This window comes from Ruditapes philippinarum, unplaced genomic scaffold, assembly GCF_026571515.1.
Source record: "Ruditapes philippinarum isolate M1 unplaced genomic scaffold, ASM2657151v2 ctg784_1_1_1_1, whole genome shotgun sequence".
Classification (NCBI taxonomy): Eukaryota; Metazoa; Mollusca; class Bivalvia; order Venerida; family Veneridae; genus Ruditapes; species Ruditapes philippinarum.
Genome location: NW_026862779.1, coordinates 278351 through 296914, shown reverse-complemented (window position 1 = coordinate 296914; position 18564 = coordinate 278351). Strand labels below are relative to the sequence as shown.

The 18564-nt window shown below is 34.5% G+C and overlaps 1 protein-coding gene across 1 annotated transcript in view; it reads right to left on the bottom strand.

Moving 5' to 3' along the window:
• LOC132720173 (uncharacterized) overlaps window positions 1-18026 on the bottom strand; it is a 62272-nt gene extending 44246 nt beyond the window's left edge. Inside the window, exons 1-2 of the mRNA XM_060704215.1 lie at window positions 17865-18026; window positions 10426-10698 (exon numbers count right to left, since the gene is read on the bottom strand). Coding sequence (XP_060560198.1) covers window positions 10426-10698; window positions 17865-17948 — 357 coding nt within the window. The 5' untranslated portion in view covers window positions 17949-18026. The remainder of the gene's footprint in view (window positions 1-10425; window positions 10699-17864) is intronic.
• Between the last annotated feature and the right edge of the window lie 538 nt (window positions 18027-18564).

Sequence of the window (18564 nt, the reverse complement as noted above, 5' to 3'; positions counted from 1 at the left end):
TCTTCTTGTCTAATGTTATAATCTACACATTCACACTTCAGTTAAAACTTTTCATTCCTATTTGCCACACTTATAAGACTTTTAATGTATTCTTTGAGAAATCAAAAATATGCACCTTTACATTTCAAACAAAATAATATCTCCAGAATTGCTACAACACCAATCATTTGCTTTGTGTTTGCAAGCTTTAACTGACCTCAATTCCTTTGAATTCAAACTTTACAACCGTACAACTGGAAAGTTCCATTATAATTTTAAACTGTGAGGGATTATTCAAAAACCACAGCACCCATCATTTTATTTTTTACATTCATTTGAATGTATAAACTATGTCTAATACCTAAATAGATTGAGTAGAAATAAGTTTTTGAAAGATAATTTAGCATGCTATTTTAACACAGATTCTACATATAACATGTATAATGTTGCCTCTCCCAAAATAATCAAATGGAACAGTCTGGTCAGCTTGAGTAAACTATTAACCCCCATGAAGAGATTACTGAGATAAGAGGGCAGTAGTTTTATCAGATCTGTCTGTTAAATCTTAGAGGATGCAGTATTTACTTGCTAGTATTTACTTATCCTGATTATAAGAAATTATCAGACATTATTAGCTAATTACTTTACACACAATTATTTTTACAATAGATTTAAAGCCTCTGAAAGGCATACTTATTACTATATTGTGTATGTATAATAAGCAAGCACAGTACTTCATTATCTTGAAGTCTGATCTATTTTTTATGTATATTTATTAAATAGCTTTTAAATATTATTGTTAACAAGTTTGATTCATGTTTGTTTCTTCTTTAAACATGTACATAACTCTCTCCTGCAAAGTTATGGAGTTATTGCCCTTTGAAAGTTTTAATCTGCAAAGCATAGTACAAAAAATGTTTGATACAATAATTTTAAACTCCACATATAACTAAATCTCATTGATGAGAAGTACAAGGCCTAGGAACCATACCTCTTTTTTGTATGATTTGGGGTTTATTGCCATTTTGTACTTCTCCATGCTTAATTTTTGTTTTGATCATTAAGCTTAAAAAGTATTGGAGATTTTAATTTGAAACTTCACAGATATAGTTCTTTGTGAGAAACGTGCTGTGTTTACGAACCATAACTCTTTTGCATACTTTTGGAGTTAATGCCCTTTGCATTTTTCACTTTAATTATTGTAAGCATTACATGAAAAGTGTTAGTACTCACCAGATATCAGTTTAAAGTAATATTAAAGAGACCAATCTTAAATAGAAGAAAAGACCAAAGTCAAACTTTATTCAAGATTGACATTAAATATCACAACAAACTTTATGCAGAAAAATGCATTTTCTGGGCATTGAAGAACATTTCAACTATTTAATGTACAGATTGCAACTAAAAAAGCTAAGTACACTTTTACAGCCGTAACTTTACTTTACAAGCATAGAATGGAACATAGGCATTTTTGACTTTAAGTCAGTTTGATAAAAAGTTCACTTGATGCTTTGTTAAAAACTAGAAACAGGTTTATTTCAGTTTGGAACTTTAACTTAAATAAATCTTATAAACCCTGCAATGCACAATCATTTTTCAGTTTTTTCCACCAAGTTTTCTGCCACCCAGAAAATAGTTAAGAGTTTCCCTCTTCGACTAAAAGTTATTCAAAAAAATTTCTAAGTTTTTTTCCACTAATTTGCCACCCAGAAAATAGTTAGAGTTTCACTTTTCCACTAAAAGCCACTCATTTTCCACCTTCAAAATAAACTAAGTTTCATTTTTCACCAATTTCCACCTTTTTGCCACCATGAAAAAAGTCTATGTTCAAATTTCCACTCAATGCCACCTAAATGCCACCAAAGGATAGTGGTGTTTGGTGGCAATTTTGCCACTACAGTGGAAAAAGAGTGGAATTTTGTCATTTTCCAGTTAATTTCACCTTTTTTACACTTAATGCCACCCTTTTCAGTGAAAATAGCTGGCAAATAGTGGCAAATCTAGGGACGGGTTAGTTCCAAATTTGTTTGCACAAATTATTTTTTTCATTCTATGTTCAAAGCCCTTAAAACTTTTCAATGTTAACACAAACCATTTTTATACAATGTTCAAGGCACTGAAATTATTCAGTCTTAACCTTTTGAAAAAAGCATATTGAATATTTTTAGCCAAAATAATGGCTATATACATTTCCGAAAAAGTATGAGTGCTGAAACTGAAAGTTCAAAATTTTTCCAACATTCAGGAAAGATAACTTTGTCCAAAGTCATTGAACCACGACCAAATTCCAACTTAAACTGCTTATTCCTAAGATGTATCTATATTATTTTCAAAGTGAAAGGGACATAACTCTGCCAAAAAATCATCGAACCATGACCAAATTCCAAATTGACCTGCGCATTCCTTTGACATATCCATATGTCAATTTTGAGTTGAATATGTAACACTGTTGGGTTGATAATGAACAGAAACTGTAAATTTCATATCATTTTCAAAGTGAAAGGGGCATTACTCTGCCAAAATCATTGAACCATGACCAAATTTGAACTTGACCTGCGCATTCCTTTGACGTATCCATATGTCAAGTTTGAGTTGAATGTGTTGTACCATTGGCGAGTTAAAGAACGGAAACTGAAAATTTCATATTATTTTCAAAGTAAAAGGGGCATAACTCTGCCAAAAATCATCGAACCATGACCAAATTCGACCTTGACCTGTATTTTCTCATGACATATCCATATGTCAAGTTTGAGTTGAATGTGTTGTACCATTGGGGAGATAATGAACGGAAACTGAAAATTTCATATTATTTTCAAAGTAAAAGGGGCATAACTCTGCCAAAAATCATTGAACCATGACCAAATTTGAACTTGACCTGCGCATTCCTTTGACATATCCATATGTCAAGTTTGAGTTGAATGTGTTGTACCATTGGGGAATTAATGAACAGAAACTGAAAATTTCATATTATTTTCAAAGTAAAAGGGGCATAACTCATCCAAAAATCATCGAACCAAAACCAAATTCGACCTTGACCTGTATTTTCTCATGACATATCCATATGTCAAGTTTGAGTTGAATGTGTTGTACCATTGGGGAGATAATGAACGGAAACTGAAAATTTCATATTATTTTCAAAGTGAAAGGGGCATAACCCGCCAAAAATCATTGAACCATGACCAAATTTGAACTTGACCTGCGCATTCCTTTGATGTATCCATATGTCAAGTTTGAGTTGAATGTGTTGTACCATTGGGGAGTTAATGAATGGAAACTGAAAATGTCATATTATTTTCAAAGTAAAAGGGGCATAACTCTGCCAAAAATCATCGAACCATGACCAAATTTGAACTTGACCTGTATTTTCTCATGACACATCCATATGTCAAGTTTGAGTTGAATGTGTTGTACCGTTGGGGAGATAATGAACGGAAACTGAAAATTTCATATTATTTTCAAAGTAAAAGGGGCATAACTCTGCCAAAAATCATCGAACCATGACCAATTTCAGCCTTGACCTGTATTTTCTCATGACATATCTATATGTCAAATTTGAGTTCAATATGTGCAACGGTTATTAAGATAATGAACGGAAACTGATGATGACGTAAGGACGGAATTACGAATGACGGAACAGGGTTAATAACACTATATGCCCTTGCCAGTATATGGCGGGGGCATAAAAAGAAAATAATGAAGACTTTGCGATAAATAGTTTTCAAGATAATGAGACATTTAAGGCCCCTGTGACCTAGTGGCCACAAAATCAATAGCTGTCACTTACTAGCATGATGATCAATCAATATTAGAAATATGAAAACTTTGTGATGAATAGATTAATATCTAAACTCTAGCTATTTGTTTTTTGGTTTTTTTTCAAACAAGATTTTTTAAGTTTTTGGCTTTACACATATAAGGAAAATCAATGTCCCCTGGGGCGGGGCCAATTTTGACCCCAGGGCTTTTATTTGAACAAACTTTGTAGATACTCACTAGAAGATGCTTCGTGCTTAATATCTAAACTCTAGCTATCTGAGTTTTTTCAAAGAAGATTTTTTTAAGTTTTTGCTATACACATATAAGGAAAATCAATGACCCCCGGGGCGGGGCCAATTTTGACCCCAGGGCTCTTATTTGAACAAACTTGGTAGACATCCATTAGAACATGTTTTATGCTAAATATCTTAGCTCTAGCTCTTTGGGTTCTTTAAAAGAAGATTTTTAAGTTTTTACTATATGTATATAGGGAAAATCAATGACCCCCGGTACAGGGCCAATTTTGACCCCAGGGCTTTTATTTGAACAAACTTGGTAGACAATCATTAGAACATGTTTCATGCTAAATATCTTAGCTCTAGCATTTTGGGTTCTCTAAAAGAAGTTTTTTTAAGTTTTTACAATATGCATATAGGGAAAATCAATTAACCCCTGGGGCGGGGCAAGTTTTGACCCCAGGACTTTTATTTGAACAAACTTGGTAGACACTCAATGCCAAATATCTAAGCTCTAGCTCTTTGCGTTTTTTAGAAGAAGATATTTAAAGTTTTTTGCATGGAATTAAATTCTTTGAACAATTTTCAAAGGTGAACACCAAAGGAACATTCCTGTGAAGTTTGGATGAAATTGGCTTAGTGGTTTATGAGGAGATGTCATTTAAAGTAAAAGTTTACGGACGCCGGACGGACATACGGACGCCGGACGAAAAGCGATCACAAAAGCTCACCCTGTCACTTTGTGACAGGTGAGCTAATAAAGATCATCTACTAGTAATGACTAATCAATATGTGAAATATGAAGATTTTGTGATAAATTGTAACCAAGATAATGAGCAGAAACCATTCTGACATTTAAGGCCCCTGTGACCTTGACCTTTGACCTAGTGAACCAAAATCCATAGGGGTCATCTACTAGCTATGACCAATCAATAAGTGAAATATGAAGACTTTGTGATAAATAGTAATGAAGACAAGAGGGCCCTGAGATCGCTCACCTGTATAAAGGTACCCGGAGCGGGGCCGGTTTAAATCCCAGGGCTTTTATTTGCACAAACTTGGAAGACACCCATTAGAAGATGTTTCACAATGTTAAGTTTTTACTACACACATACAGTCGAGACTGCCTAAGCGACCCCCTGATTTAAACGACTCCCTGTCTTATCCGACCTTGTTTCAGTACTCCCAACGTATTTTCCTATATAAATGGTCTGAATTAAATGACTCCCTGTCATATGTGACAAGCGACCCTAATTGTCTGGTCCCAATGCAATGTTTTGTCTGATTTAAACGACTTTCACACCTTTTAATTGTCCGTTAATCAGATAAAGATTACCTATTATAACACCCAGAGGGCCAAATTAATTAAGTCCAATTATAATCCAGCACTGTAGCAAACAAAGTCTACACACCTCTATCTCAATTACACAGTTAGCATGTAGGTACCAAGTGACGTAGCGTCAGTTCATGGGAATCATGATGCAATTGACCTTTTCGAAAACCTAGCTAAACACCGTTTTCCGGTACGTTACGGATTTAGCTCTGGGGAATTACACCATATGAACTACATAACACAGTTACATGATATTTCTATTTTTCTATCATTATATTACAGTTTAAGGTGAAACAAATTGATGTGTTTGAAAATTATCAATATTCATTTAATATCTTTTGCAAATTGTTCAAAAAATAAATTGTTTATAATGAAAATCAATAAAAATTTTAACCACCGTAGTGGAATCTTCAATCATAAATAGAGATATTTTCTGCATAAACCTTCGTATTTGCTTTATTTTTTGTATGGAATTATATATACAATGCCATTTAATTATTTTCTTACAAAGAAATAACTGTTTTATTTCACTTTGATTTAAAAAAACGGCCAAAAACATGAAGTTTGTTATTTCACTCCATTAGGTGAATTCCCCAGAGCTATGTACAGAAAGTACCGGAAAACGGCGTTTAGCTAGGTTTTCGAATTCGTGAATCATGTGTGTGTAATGTACTACCTGAGTAAACTGGGTTAAGACTTGTGTTAGATTTTTTTTTAATTATAGAGTGCCCTTGGAAGATTTTTTAGGCAGCATTTTTTTTAATTTACCTTTCTATGGCTGCATAATTAATACGGAAAAAAGTATTGATACCAAACCAGAAAAAGCTTTGGATATGGATATGTTTACAGTTAAGATCCTGTAAGATCCTGTAACACAATTTTTTCACGGTTTTATTTCATAAATATGATGCTCAAATTAAGATTTGTCAATATTGTAAGTTCAAATAAGCATAATTTAGAAAGATATCACCCAATTTAACATTTCATGTAAATAAAGGTCATTAAAGGGAGGTAATTAGAACTTTATTTTCTATAAATTATAAGTCAAATTTTCCGATAAGAAATCAGTGCATGTAATTTATTGATTAAATATAATGTACACAAATATTTGCAATAAACATTTTACATATTCTTTGATGTTTGAAAATGGTTTTATTTGCATAATTATATCCATATATATTTTTTGCAAGATACGTGATCACAGTAACAATATCAATGTTCTTCAAGTCACATTGGTATATAGACAGTTAGATGATATTGAGACTGTATATAGAGACTCCCTGTCATATGCGACCATTTTCTGAGGGTCCCTTGGAAAGTCACATATGACAGTCTCGACTGTATGAAAAACAATGATCTACTCCCCCCCCCCCCCCCCGCCCTCGTCAGGGCCAATTTTAATCCAGGGGCTTTTATTTGAACAAACTTGGTAGACACCAATAAGAAGATGTTTCATGCTAAACATCTAAGCTCTAGCTCATTGGGTTTTTTAAAAGAAGATTTTTTAAGTTTTTACTACACACATATAGTTTAAAACAATGACACCCCTGGGGCGGGGCCAGTTTTGACCCCAGGGCTTTTATTTGAACAAACTTTGTAGACACTTACTAGAAAATATTTCATGCTTAATATCTAAAATCTAGCTATTTGGGTTTTTTCAAAGAAGATTTTTAAGTTTTTGCTATACACATATAAGGAAAATCAATGACACCCGGGGCGGGGCTAGTTTTGACCCCAGGGCTTTTATTTGAACAAACTTTGTAGACACTCACTGGAAGATGTTTCATGCTTAATATCTAAACTCTAGCTATTTGGGTTTTTTCAAAAAAGTTCTTTTAAGTTTTTGCTATACACATATAAGCAAAATCAATGACCCCCAGGGTGGGGCCAATTTTGACCCCAGGGCTTTTTTTTTTAACAAACTTGGTAGACACCCATTAGAACATGTTTCATACTAAATATCTTAGCTCTAGCTCTTTGAGTTCTTCAAAAGAAGATTTTTTAAGTTTTTACTATATGCATATAGGGAAAATCAATGAAACCCCAGGGCTTTTATTTGAACAAACTTTGTAGACACTCACTAGAAGATGTTTCATGCTTAATATCTAAACTCTAGCTATCTGGGTTTTTTCAAAGAAGATTTTTAAGTTTTTGCTATACACTGTCATATAAGGAAAATCAATGACCCCCAGGGGCGGGGCCAATTTTGACCCCAGGGCTTTTATTTGAACAAACTTTGTAGACACTCACTAGAAGATGTTTCATGCTTAATATCTAAACTCCAGCTATTTGGGTTTTTTCAAAGAAGATTTTTTAAGTTTTTGCTATACACATATAAGGAAAATCAATGACCCCCGGGGCGGGGCCAATTTTGACACCAGGGCTTTTATTTGAACAAACTTGGTAGACACCCATTAGAACATGTTTTATGCTAAATATCTTAGCTCTAGCTCTTTGAGTTCTTTAAAAGAAGATTTTTTAAGTTTTTACTGTATGCATATAGGGAAAATCAATGACCCCCTGGGGCGGGGCCAATTTTGACCCCAGGGCTTTTATTTGAACAAACTTGGTAGACACTCATTAGAAGATGTTTCATGCCAAATATCTTAGCTCTAGCTCTGAGGGTTTTTTAAAAGAAGATTTTTTAAGTTTTTCCTATTGGTTGCCATGGCAACCATAGTTTTTAATGGAATTTAAATTTTTGAACAACTTTGAAAGGGGTCCACCTAAGGATCATTTCTGTAAAGTTTGGTTGCAATTGGCCATGTGGTTTAGGAGGAGATTTTGTTTGAAAAGTTTGACGCCATTTTTTGAAGGACGCACGACGCACGCAGAGTGATGACAAAAGCTCACCCATGAGCACGGCCCATGTGACCTTGACCTTTGACCTGGTGACCCCAAAATCAATAGGGGTCATCTACTAGTTATGACCAATCAATATGTGAAATATGAAGATTTTTGCGATTAATTGTAACCAAGGTCATGAGCAAAAAACATTCTGACATTTGAGGCCCCTGTGACAATGACCTTTGACCTAATGACCCCAAAATCAATAAAGGTCATCTACTAGTTATGACCAATCTATACGTTAAATATCACAACTTTGTGATCAATACTTTTCAAGATTATCAGCAAAAACCATTGACATTTAAGGCCCCTGTGAACTTGACTTTTGACCTAGTGACCCCAAAATCAACAGGGGTCATTGACAAGTTGTGACCAATCACTATGTGAAATATGACCACTTTGTGATCAATACTTTTCAAGATTATCAGCAGAAACCATTTTGACATTTAAGGCCCCTGTGACCTTGACCTTTGACCTAATGACCTCAAAATCAATAATAGTCATCAACTAGTGATGACCAATCAATATGTGAAATATGAAGACTTTGTGATCAATACTTTTCAAGATTATCAGCAGAAACCATTTTGACATTTAAGGCTCGTGTGACTTTGACCTTTGACCTAGTGATCCCAAAATCAATAGGGGTCATCCACTAGTAATGACCAATCACTATGTGAAATATGAAGACTTTGTGATCAATACTTTTCAAGATTATCAGCAGAAACCATTTTGACATTTAAGGCTCGTGTGACTTTGACCTTTGACCTAGTGATCCCAAAATCAATAGGGGTCATCCACTAGTAATGACCAATCACTATGTGAAGTTTGACAATTTTGTGATGGATTCTTATCAACATAATCAGTGGAAACCATTTTTACCTTTAAGGGCCCTGTGACCTTCACCTTTGACCTAGTAATCTAAAAATCAATAGGGGTCATCTTCTAGTTATGACCAATCACTATGTGAAGTATGAAGACTTTGTGATAAATAGTTTTCAAGATAATCAGCGGAAACCATATGGTCTACCGACAGACAGACTGACGGACCGACATTAGCAAAACAATATACCCACTCTTCTTTGAAGGGGGGGCATAAAAAATCGGTGAAAGACATAAAAGGCCGAGACCACATGTTATTGCAGTATACCAAATATCAAGAGGCTGTGACAAGTAGTTGCCATGAAAACTGTTAGGAAAATTTCCTACCATTGCCCATTAATGTCAAAAATTTAATTTAGTCCGTAAATAAGAAGTCGATAATTAACAGACCTGAAATCAAATCCCACATTATGGGAACAAATGCCAATTAATGGTAATGCTGTATGTCGGATAACAGGAAGTGGATAAGCGACAGACCTGAAATTAAATGGTATGGGACATTGTGTTGATGCTGTATGCCAAATATCAAGAGGCTGTGATAAATAGTTGCTGAGAAAACTGTTACTAAAATTTCCTACCATTGCCCATTAATGTCAAAAATTTATCTAAGTCCCTAAATAGGAAGCGGATGAGCGTCAGACCTGAAATCGAATCCCACAGTATGGGACTATGTGTCAATGCTTTATGCCAAATTTCAAGAGGTTGTGGTAATTAGTTACTGAGAAAACTGTTACAAATCTTTTTCCTCGCCTGCCCACAGACCGCCTGCCCGACATTCACCATACCATAACCCGGTTTGCACCTGTGTAACCCGGCTAATAAAATGATCCTGACTATTCCTTTGTTTACACAGAAACAGATGCTAGTTCCATGGTATTATAGGAGGCACATTTGCTCACAGACACAAAAGTAATATTAGAAATACACAAATTTGTTTTAGGCTTTTCAAAATCAACTTTGATTTCATGAATTATTAGCTTATAACTGACACATAAAATATTAAAAACAAAAATTGATTGATTTGAACACAAATCTATCTACGTTTTAATAATACCTGCAGATATAAAGTTTAGTTAATTTAAATATCATGCCAAACATAAATTACACCTTCTATGTCAACTGGCCTTAAAACAATATTTTTATCTGGAAAACAATAGCAATATGACAAATAAGGTGATCGGGAATTTTAATATTTTGTTTTGGCATTGCTTAAATTTTAGAGGTGTGCAGCTGCTTAGATGAAATTAAGAGGTCCAAATTTTATCAATCTTCTGTCCTTTAAAACAACAAGCTCAGACATTTGAAAGCTCTTAATTTCCATGAGTTTTATTTGAAATGTAGGAAAAGAACAAAATCCTCTCTTAGCTATGTTTTGTGGAAGTATATAATGTATACCATATTTTCTTGCTGTTTTTCTGTTCCCTCATGTTCTGTTATTGCTCCATTCTGTTGGACAGCTCCTGTAATGCTATTTATGTTAGTTTGGCTAACAGCTTCTGCCTGGTAGACAGCTTTGGTTTGGCCAACATTTCCTGTCTGGCTGACAGCTTTGGTTTGGCCAACATTTCCTGTCTGGCTGACAGATTGGGTTTGGCCAAAAGATTTGGTTTTGTTGACAATTTCTGTCTGTTCCTTTGATGAATGTTCTATTTCTTCTTGAACTTTAACCTGTTGTCATTTAAAAACAAATCAATAAAGAATGCAATAAAGACAGTGAGTTTCTTCAAAACAGGTGTAAATAATCAATAGAGAAAGGCAAGGAGGCATTCAGAAAACAAATAAATGGGGTTGAAATAAACTCATTGAGGTTGGGGTGCAGTCCATATATAGTACATAGTAAAATCTTCACAATAAATACAAAGATTTCAATTGGCTCTCAAAGACCTGGGGTTAGTATCTCGAAGCTAACGTTATATTTGCATTTACGAACGATTGACGGAAGGTTGGTGAACGAGAGACTAGCGTGGGTATCTCGAAAGCGATATTTAAGCAATCGTTTGTTCCTTACTCCTTAGTTAATTTGTTCCTTACTCGTTAGTTAATAACGATTGAGTTATGTAATCATTTGAATACCGTGAACAGTGTGTTAAAGCAGGAAGAAATGGTCGTAAAACGTAAACCAAGAAGAATTGCAAATGCAGAAAGTTCTTATGAAACTGATTTGATTATTATTGAAAGGCAAAAACTTAAAATAGAAACTGCAAGACTAGTAACTGAGGGAAAACAACTGTATATAGAACAGCAGAGACTGACGATTGTGCAGCAAAGGTTGTAAGACTTAGTGGAAATCAGATATTTTAAACACTTTACAAAGTGAAAGCAAATATTCTGGCCGAGCTTCTTCTCAATACCCTCTTCATTTTTTCAGGCTACAGCAACATGTTGTTTCAGGGTGTAAGTATACTTTCAAGATTCAAAATAATAATGTTGCTTTCATGGATGAAATAATTGCAAATATCTAAATGAATGTAAATAGCAACCTCTCAGTCATCATAGTATCTATTTTGAATACTAGTAGTCTGTTTATTTAAACACATATATTTAGGACAATAAATTAAGATTCAAGTTAGTCCATAACTTTGCTTTGCTTAATAAATGGATTATTTACTCGAATATGCAAATGGTATCACCATAAATAATCTAGAATTAGGTAGGTAGGTAGGTAGGTAGATCTTTATTTACTGAGGCTACACATTTGGTTACCCAATCTTCCATGTGGGCCTCAAAACATAAACATACATAAAATGAGCCGTGTCACGACAAAACCAACATAATGGGTTTACGACCAGCATGGATCCAGACCAGCCTGCGCATCCGCACAGTCGTGCAGTCTGATCAGGATCCATGCTGTTCGCTTACAAACTCTATTACAAGTAGAGAAACAGATAGCGAACAGCATAGATCCTGATCAGACTGCGCGGATGCGCAGGCTGGTCTGGATCCATGCTGGTCGCAAACCCATTATGTTGGTTCTGTCGTGAAGCGGCTCAAATATACATAATTTACATCATGGTTATAAAGTGAAATTTTCAAAATACATATACATAAAAACACAAAATATAATATAAAAACAATGCATAAACAAGATATGTTTGTAAAACTTGTATGCCCCCTATCGATAGCCAATTAGTCATGTGATCAGGATATTATGCATGACTTCTGACCCAGTGAACAAACAATTATTAAGGGTTATCTAGTATCTACTGGTTATGACTAGTCACAAGGTAATAATTATTGTGACCCCATAGGTTGTGTGCAGCAATTTAAGTTATTACAAATCTTACCAAATAATATATGCATAAATTTAATGAATCATGTAGGCCTCATTAATGACAGCCAAGTTGTTATATTACATAAGACCTTCAAATGTGTATACCAAAGCATTTTTAGTTTAATATAAAATTATCAACCAAGGCAACTTGAGTTGTTGAGTTTTTGGTCAGAAACCGTCTTTAAGTACAAGGTCAATATGACATTGACCCCTTGACCCCAAAATCAATAGGGGTCATCTACTGGTCATGACCAATCATCATACCAAGTTTGAAGTTCCTAGGCCTAAGCGTTCTTTAGTTATTGATTGGAAACCGTTTTTACCTACAAGGTCAATGTGACCTTGACCTTTGACCCCAAAATCAATAGGGGTCATCTGCTGGTCATGACCAATCATCATACCAAGTTTGAAGTTTCTAGGCCTAAGCGTTCTTAAGTTATTGATTGGAAACCGTTTTCACCTACAAGGTCAATGTGACCTTGACCTTTGACCCCAAAATCAATAGGGGTCATCTGCTGGTCATGACCAATCATCATACCAAGTTTGAAGTTTCTAGGCCTAAGCATTCTTAAGTTATTGATTGGAAACCGTTTTTACCTACAAGGTCAATGTGACCTTGACCTTTGACCCCTTGACCCCAAAATCAATAGGGGTCATCTGCTGGTCATGACCAATCATCATACCAAGTTTGAAGTTCCTAGGCCTATTAGCGTTCTTTAGTTATTGATCGGAAACCGTTTTTACCTACTAGGTCAATGTGACCTTGACCTTTGACCCCTTGACCCCAAAATCAATAGGGGTCATCTGCTGGTCATGACCAATCACCATACCAAGTTTGAAGTTCCTAGGCCTAAGGGTTCTTCACTCGGAAACCATTTGGAGAACGATGGACCGACAAATGCAAAGCAATATACCCCTTCTTCTTTAAAGTGGGGACATAATAATTAACAAGAGGGCCATGATGGCCCTGAGGTCGCTCACCTGTATATATGCCCTTGGAGCAGGGCCAGTTTAAACCCCAGGGCTTTTATTTGAACAAACTTGGAAGACACTCATTAGAAGATGCTTCACGATGTTAAGTTTTTACTACACACATATAATGAAAAACAATGATTTCTCCCCAACCCCCCGCCCCCGGCAGGGCCAATTTTCACCCAAGGGCTTTTATTTGAACAAACTTGGTAGACACCCATAAGAAGATGTTTCATGCTATACATCTACAGTACAGATATCGAGGAATATGCAAAATCCTCCGAGGATCGAGGAAAGTACTCGCAACTCCGCGAGAGTATTTGTCCATAAAAACGAGTGACTCCGCGTGAGAAACGTGTGATGAGAGTGACTCCGAGACGAAAATAAAAGCGCGTGACTCCGAGAGAGAATTACCGCGTAACTCCGTGTCGGTGTCTAGCTGGTGTAAATAAATGCAAGTGCAATCTCATTTTATATTTAATTTAATTCTTTAGATTACCATTCGAAAATAAAGATGATTTTTACGGTTGTTGTTTTCAATTTACCCTGAAACAGTTGAAAGGTACATTTGATTAGAAAAAACCACTACCGTAAGCGTCATCAGTTCTCAAGTTAATTTTTATCCCGATTAATTAGGTCAGTAGCAATAACCACAGGAACCCGAAATTCTATCAAAAACAAAAAGCGATTTAAAAAATCCATATAATAACGGCCCAACATTTTTTTTTATACTTCTTTAAGAAATGAATTAATTATATAAACTTCTTAATATTAAATGTTTCTATATGCATCAAATACCGATAACGTGCCGTTCTAATTTATTTCAGGTGCCGAATATTGTGTTGTGTTTATTTTTTTTTCAATGTGGAAAATGAGTTTCGATCTTCATAATATTTTAATCATTGACATTGATAACATGTGCACATCAAAAAAATTGACTTTCCCAACTTTTAGTATTGGTTTGTATAGTTTTAAAAATTGTCATAATGTGCATGTAAATGTGCATGTACGTTTCTTCATAATCCATTGTTTACGTGTCAACCTGTCACATCCGCCGTTTTAATTAGAAGACACTTGATTTATATATAATTTTTGAGAATTAACATTAACTTAATCGTTTCTAAATAAAGCTGCATAAAAATTAGTAATATATTGTTGTAATTTTATTCCAAGAGTATCTCCGAAAATCTGTCGGTCTCAATCTGTTATCAAAGTCATATGTAGACGTATGTCGATATTGCGGTCCCTCGATATTGATATCAAAAGTCAGTTGTCTTGTGATGATCATTAATAAATTAAGATTTTTGTTTTTTATTTCAGGCATTATAGAGGAATTCAAGGGTTATAGAGGTGTTAACAAGTTGACAGAGGCCGTTCAACTTACCTAGCGCACTGCTCCCGTAATTCATTCACCTGTAATCAGCATTACACAGATTGACAAAAAATAAAAACAGCAAAGAATAAAATGATTATTTTATTTGTCTTTTTGTTTTATTTGTTTATGGTTTGTACATCATCTATATCATGTCATTTTATAAAAATAAAAAAAACAGTTTTGACAAAGATTAAACTACTTCCGATTTCACGTACATGTACTGATCATAGACGATAAAACAATATTTTTATAATAGCATATGAACATATTTGATCGTCACAGCAAGCGGGCATGCGTAATTGTACATGTACGTATGTGGATTGAAAAAGACCGCCATGCCTTTAAAAAATCACTGCCAATCTCAATGTTCTTGTTTTATAATTCATGGTTTTATTTTTGAGACGACGCAACGCCTGTTGTTTTCCCCCTGCAAACATCGGTAGAATTTCATAAATGAATTCCTTAATGTTGTCCTTTCTTGTGCTGCCAACATCGGTAGAATTGCCTAGCAGATCGAACTTCTTAACTCTGTTCTATATTGTTCTGAAAGCAATAGTAAAATAAATTTAAACATTAATGTTAAAAGCAGGACTGTACATGCCGACATAGGGTGTCGCTGTTTTGGCTAGTGCATTGTATGGAATGATGTATTATATCTCGTATTTCACGGATTTTTTATCAACCAACAATTAAAAGGAGACGTACATGTACTTCACATGGAAATAAGTTTGGTATCATTTATGTAACTGGTACAAATTTATCTAAAAGCGTGACTTAAAAGTATAAAATTACTTTCCAAGGCAGATGCATTTCACTGAAGAATACTTTGTAAACTGTCTTAAAGAAAATGTTGTTTTTTTATTCAGTTCAGGTACAAAGTATAATTTCCCTTACGATAGTATGTCAATGGAATGAATCGACCTAAGCACGTGGTTGTTTTGCCATGTATTTCCTTTTTTTTCTTCTTCTTTTTTTTGCTTACATAATAATTATAAATTTGTATAAACAATGCAAAAAAGAAGCTCATCTATATTTTCTTATTTTAGAATACTAAATTAAATAGGTTTTTGACACTGAGCGTTACGGGAATTGCGGGAAATCATCGGTTATTCTTTCCTTTAATTAATTAATGAATCAAGTGTGTCTACTTTCGTTTTCACTTGTGACACTTTACATCAACGAAGAATTTTCGACAACATTGTTATTTTGAATGAATAATACATGCGTTGAAGGATTTTATTTTAGAGGTAGAGCATTATATTAATTAATAAATAAATAAAGCATACGTGTACCAAATCAGTCTTATTTTCTCGGAGTCACTCTTTTTGACTCGGAGATTCACGGAGTCTCGCGGACAAAATTGTCACTCGTTCTTGTCTCGGAGTCATTCTTTTTCGCCCGAGAAATTTATAATCCACTCGGAGTCACGCTTTTTGAGATTACTCGATACTCGCAGAAATTTGCATATTCCTTGATATCTGTACTGTAAGCTCTAGCTCATTGGGTTTTTTAAAAGAAGATTTTTAAAGTTTTTACTATACACATACAGTTAAAAACAATAACACCTCTGGGGCATGGCTGCCAGTTTTGACCCCAGGGCTTTTATTTGAACAAACTTTGTCGACACTTAAGGAAAATCAATGCCCCCCGGGGCGGGGCCAATTTTGACCCCAGGGCTTTTATTTGAACAAACTTGGTAGACACCCATTCGAACATGTTTCATGCTAAATATCTTAGCTCTAGCTCTTTGAGTTCTTTAAATGAAGATTTTTTAAGTTTTTACTATATGCATATAGGGAAAATCAATGACCCCCTGGGGCGGGCCAATTTTGAACCCAGGGCTTTTATTTGAACAAACTTGGTAGACACCCATTAGAACATGTTTCATGCTAAATATCTAAGCTCTAGCTCTTTGAGTTCTTTAAAAGAAGATTTTTTAAGTTTTTACTATATGCATATAGGGAAAATCAATGACCCCCCCCCCCCGGGGCGGGGCCAATTTTAACCCCAGGGATTTTATTTGAACAAACTTGGTAGACACTCACTAGAAGATGTTTCATGCCAAATATCTAAGCTCTAGCTCTTAAGATTTTTAAAAGAAGATATTTAAAGTTTTTTTCTTTCGGTTGCCATGGCAACCAGAGTTCTGCATGGAATTAAATTCTTTGAACAATTTTTAAAGGTGACCACCACAGCAACATTCCTGTGAAGTTTGGATGAAATTGGCTTAGTGGTTTATGAGGAGATGTCATTTAAAGTAAAAGTTTACGGACAGACAACAGACGGACGGACGGACGTCAGACGAAAAGCGATCACAAAAGCTCACCCTGTCACTTTGTGACACTGGTGAGCTAAAAACACATTCTACGGCTATATATCGTTGCATCATCATCATTATCATAGTAATAATCATTGTCACTGGTATATCACGATTGTTTTTTTTTTAACTAATAACTGTTTGGGAGGAATCATTTGCATTGTACATTCTTGAATGATCAGTTCCTTGTAAAAGTGAAGGCACTATTACAAGTAAACTGCTTGACAGCATGCCAGGGAAAGATGCAGCAGCTGAACTGTGCTCAGATAATATCAAAGTGACATTACTTCAGTAATCTGGAGGGTTAACTACAGAAAACAGCATTAAGCAAGCATTAATGACACATAGCATTTGGAATCAGGGGTCAGTATCTCGAAGCTATCGTTAGCATAACGACTGTTGTAAGCCCCTCGTTAAGGTTTTCACTGGTATCTCGAAACTCTCGTAACAGTTGCCCCCTTCTTTGCAGTGGTGGACATTTGACCCCTGATTTGTTTTTAAAAGGTAGACATTTGCCCCCTTTAATAAAAAGTCTGAAGGGCATATATACAAGAGTCACTTATGTTTTCTATATATAACGGTTCTGCCAAATAGATTTCAATTTAACAAATTAGAAGTACATTTAGTGATCGGAAATAAGTGTTGGTTTTATTAAATGCATTATATCATTTTTTTTACATCTTTCAGTGTACCGACCCACCAACTCGCATTTTTGTTTTTGAAAATGAGCAATAAAATATGGAAAAAAAATACCATTCATGGCTATTTTGCAGTGAAATACGCCTCAACTTTTTTAAACATATTAATCTATATTGCTTTTTATATATATTTCGTCTGTATATGAGTAAAAAACTTTATAGAACTAAAATGGCTGAAGGAAATAGCATTATCTTTCCTACCTGTTCAGCAACATTTGGCTGTTGCCAATCACTCTTAGAGATAAAGTCTTCAATTGCTTTTTTAACTGCTTTTACATCTTTCATGTGCTCACCAACTACTTTTATCCTTATAGAACTCTGCGGTCTTGACTGTGATTCTTTTCTCCATTCTCTGGAAGCTAATAAATTAAGACATTAGGCCAATGTTATAGCATGCATCACTCACTTCAGAAACTATTCAAAAGATATAATTCTTCAAAATTTTTATCTATATGCACAATTCTAATAAAATATGAGGCATGTTTTATTTTAGATTCATTGAAAAGACATAGAGATATGTCTTTTTAATGGTAATCATGAAACAAGCTTGCATTTGTGAAAATGCAATACTAATGCTTTATAGTATACTACTACATATAAGTAGGGGAAAAAAGTGGTATATCATTACTTGTATACATTCATCTACAGTGGTCAATGTCAAACAGATCTCAAGGTAAAAAATTTAGCATATGTAAAAACAAACACAATTATATATAACAAGGTCATGACATAAACATAATAGTTTATGATGATTTGAAATTGTTTGAACCCTTTACTTCAATGGTCAATATCTAATATGTGTAAGAGTTATATGGAGCATGTCAAATGAATAATAAGTGTTTCATTATCATTTTAAATTTAAGAGCCATAATTTAAACAACAATAATGTAATGAAGATCAA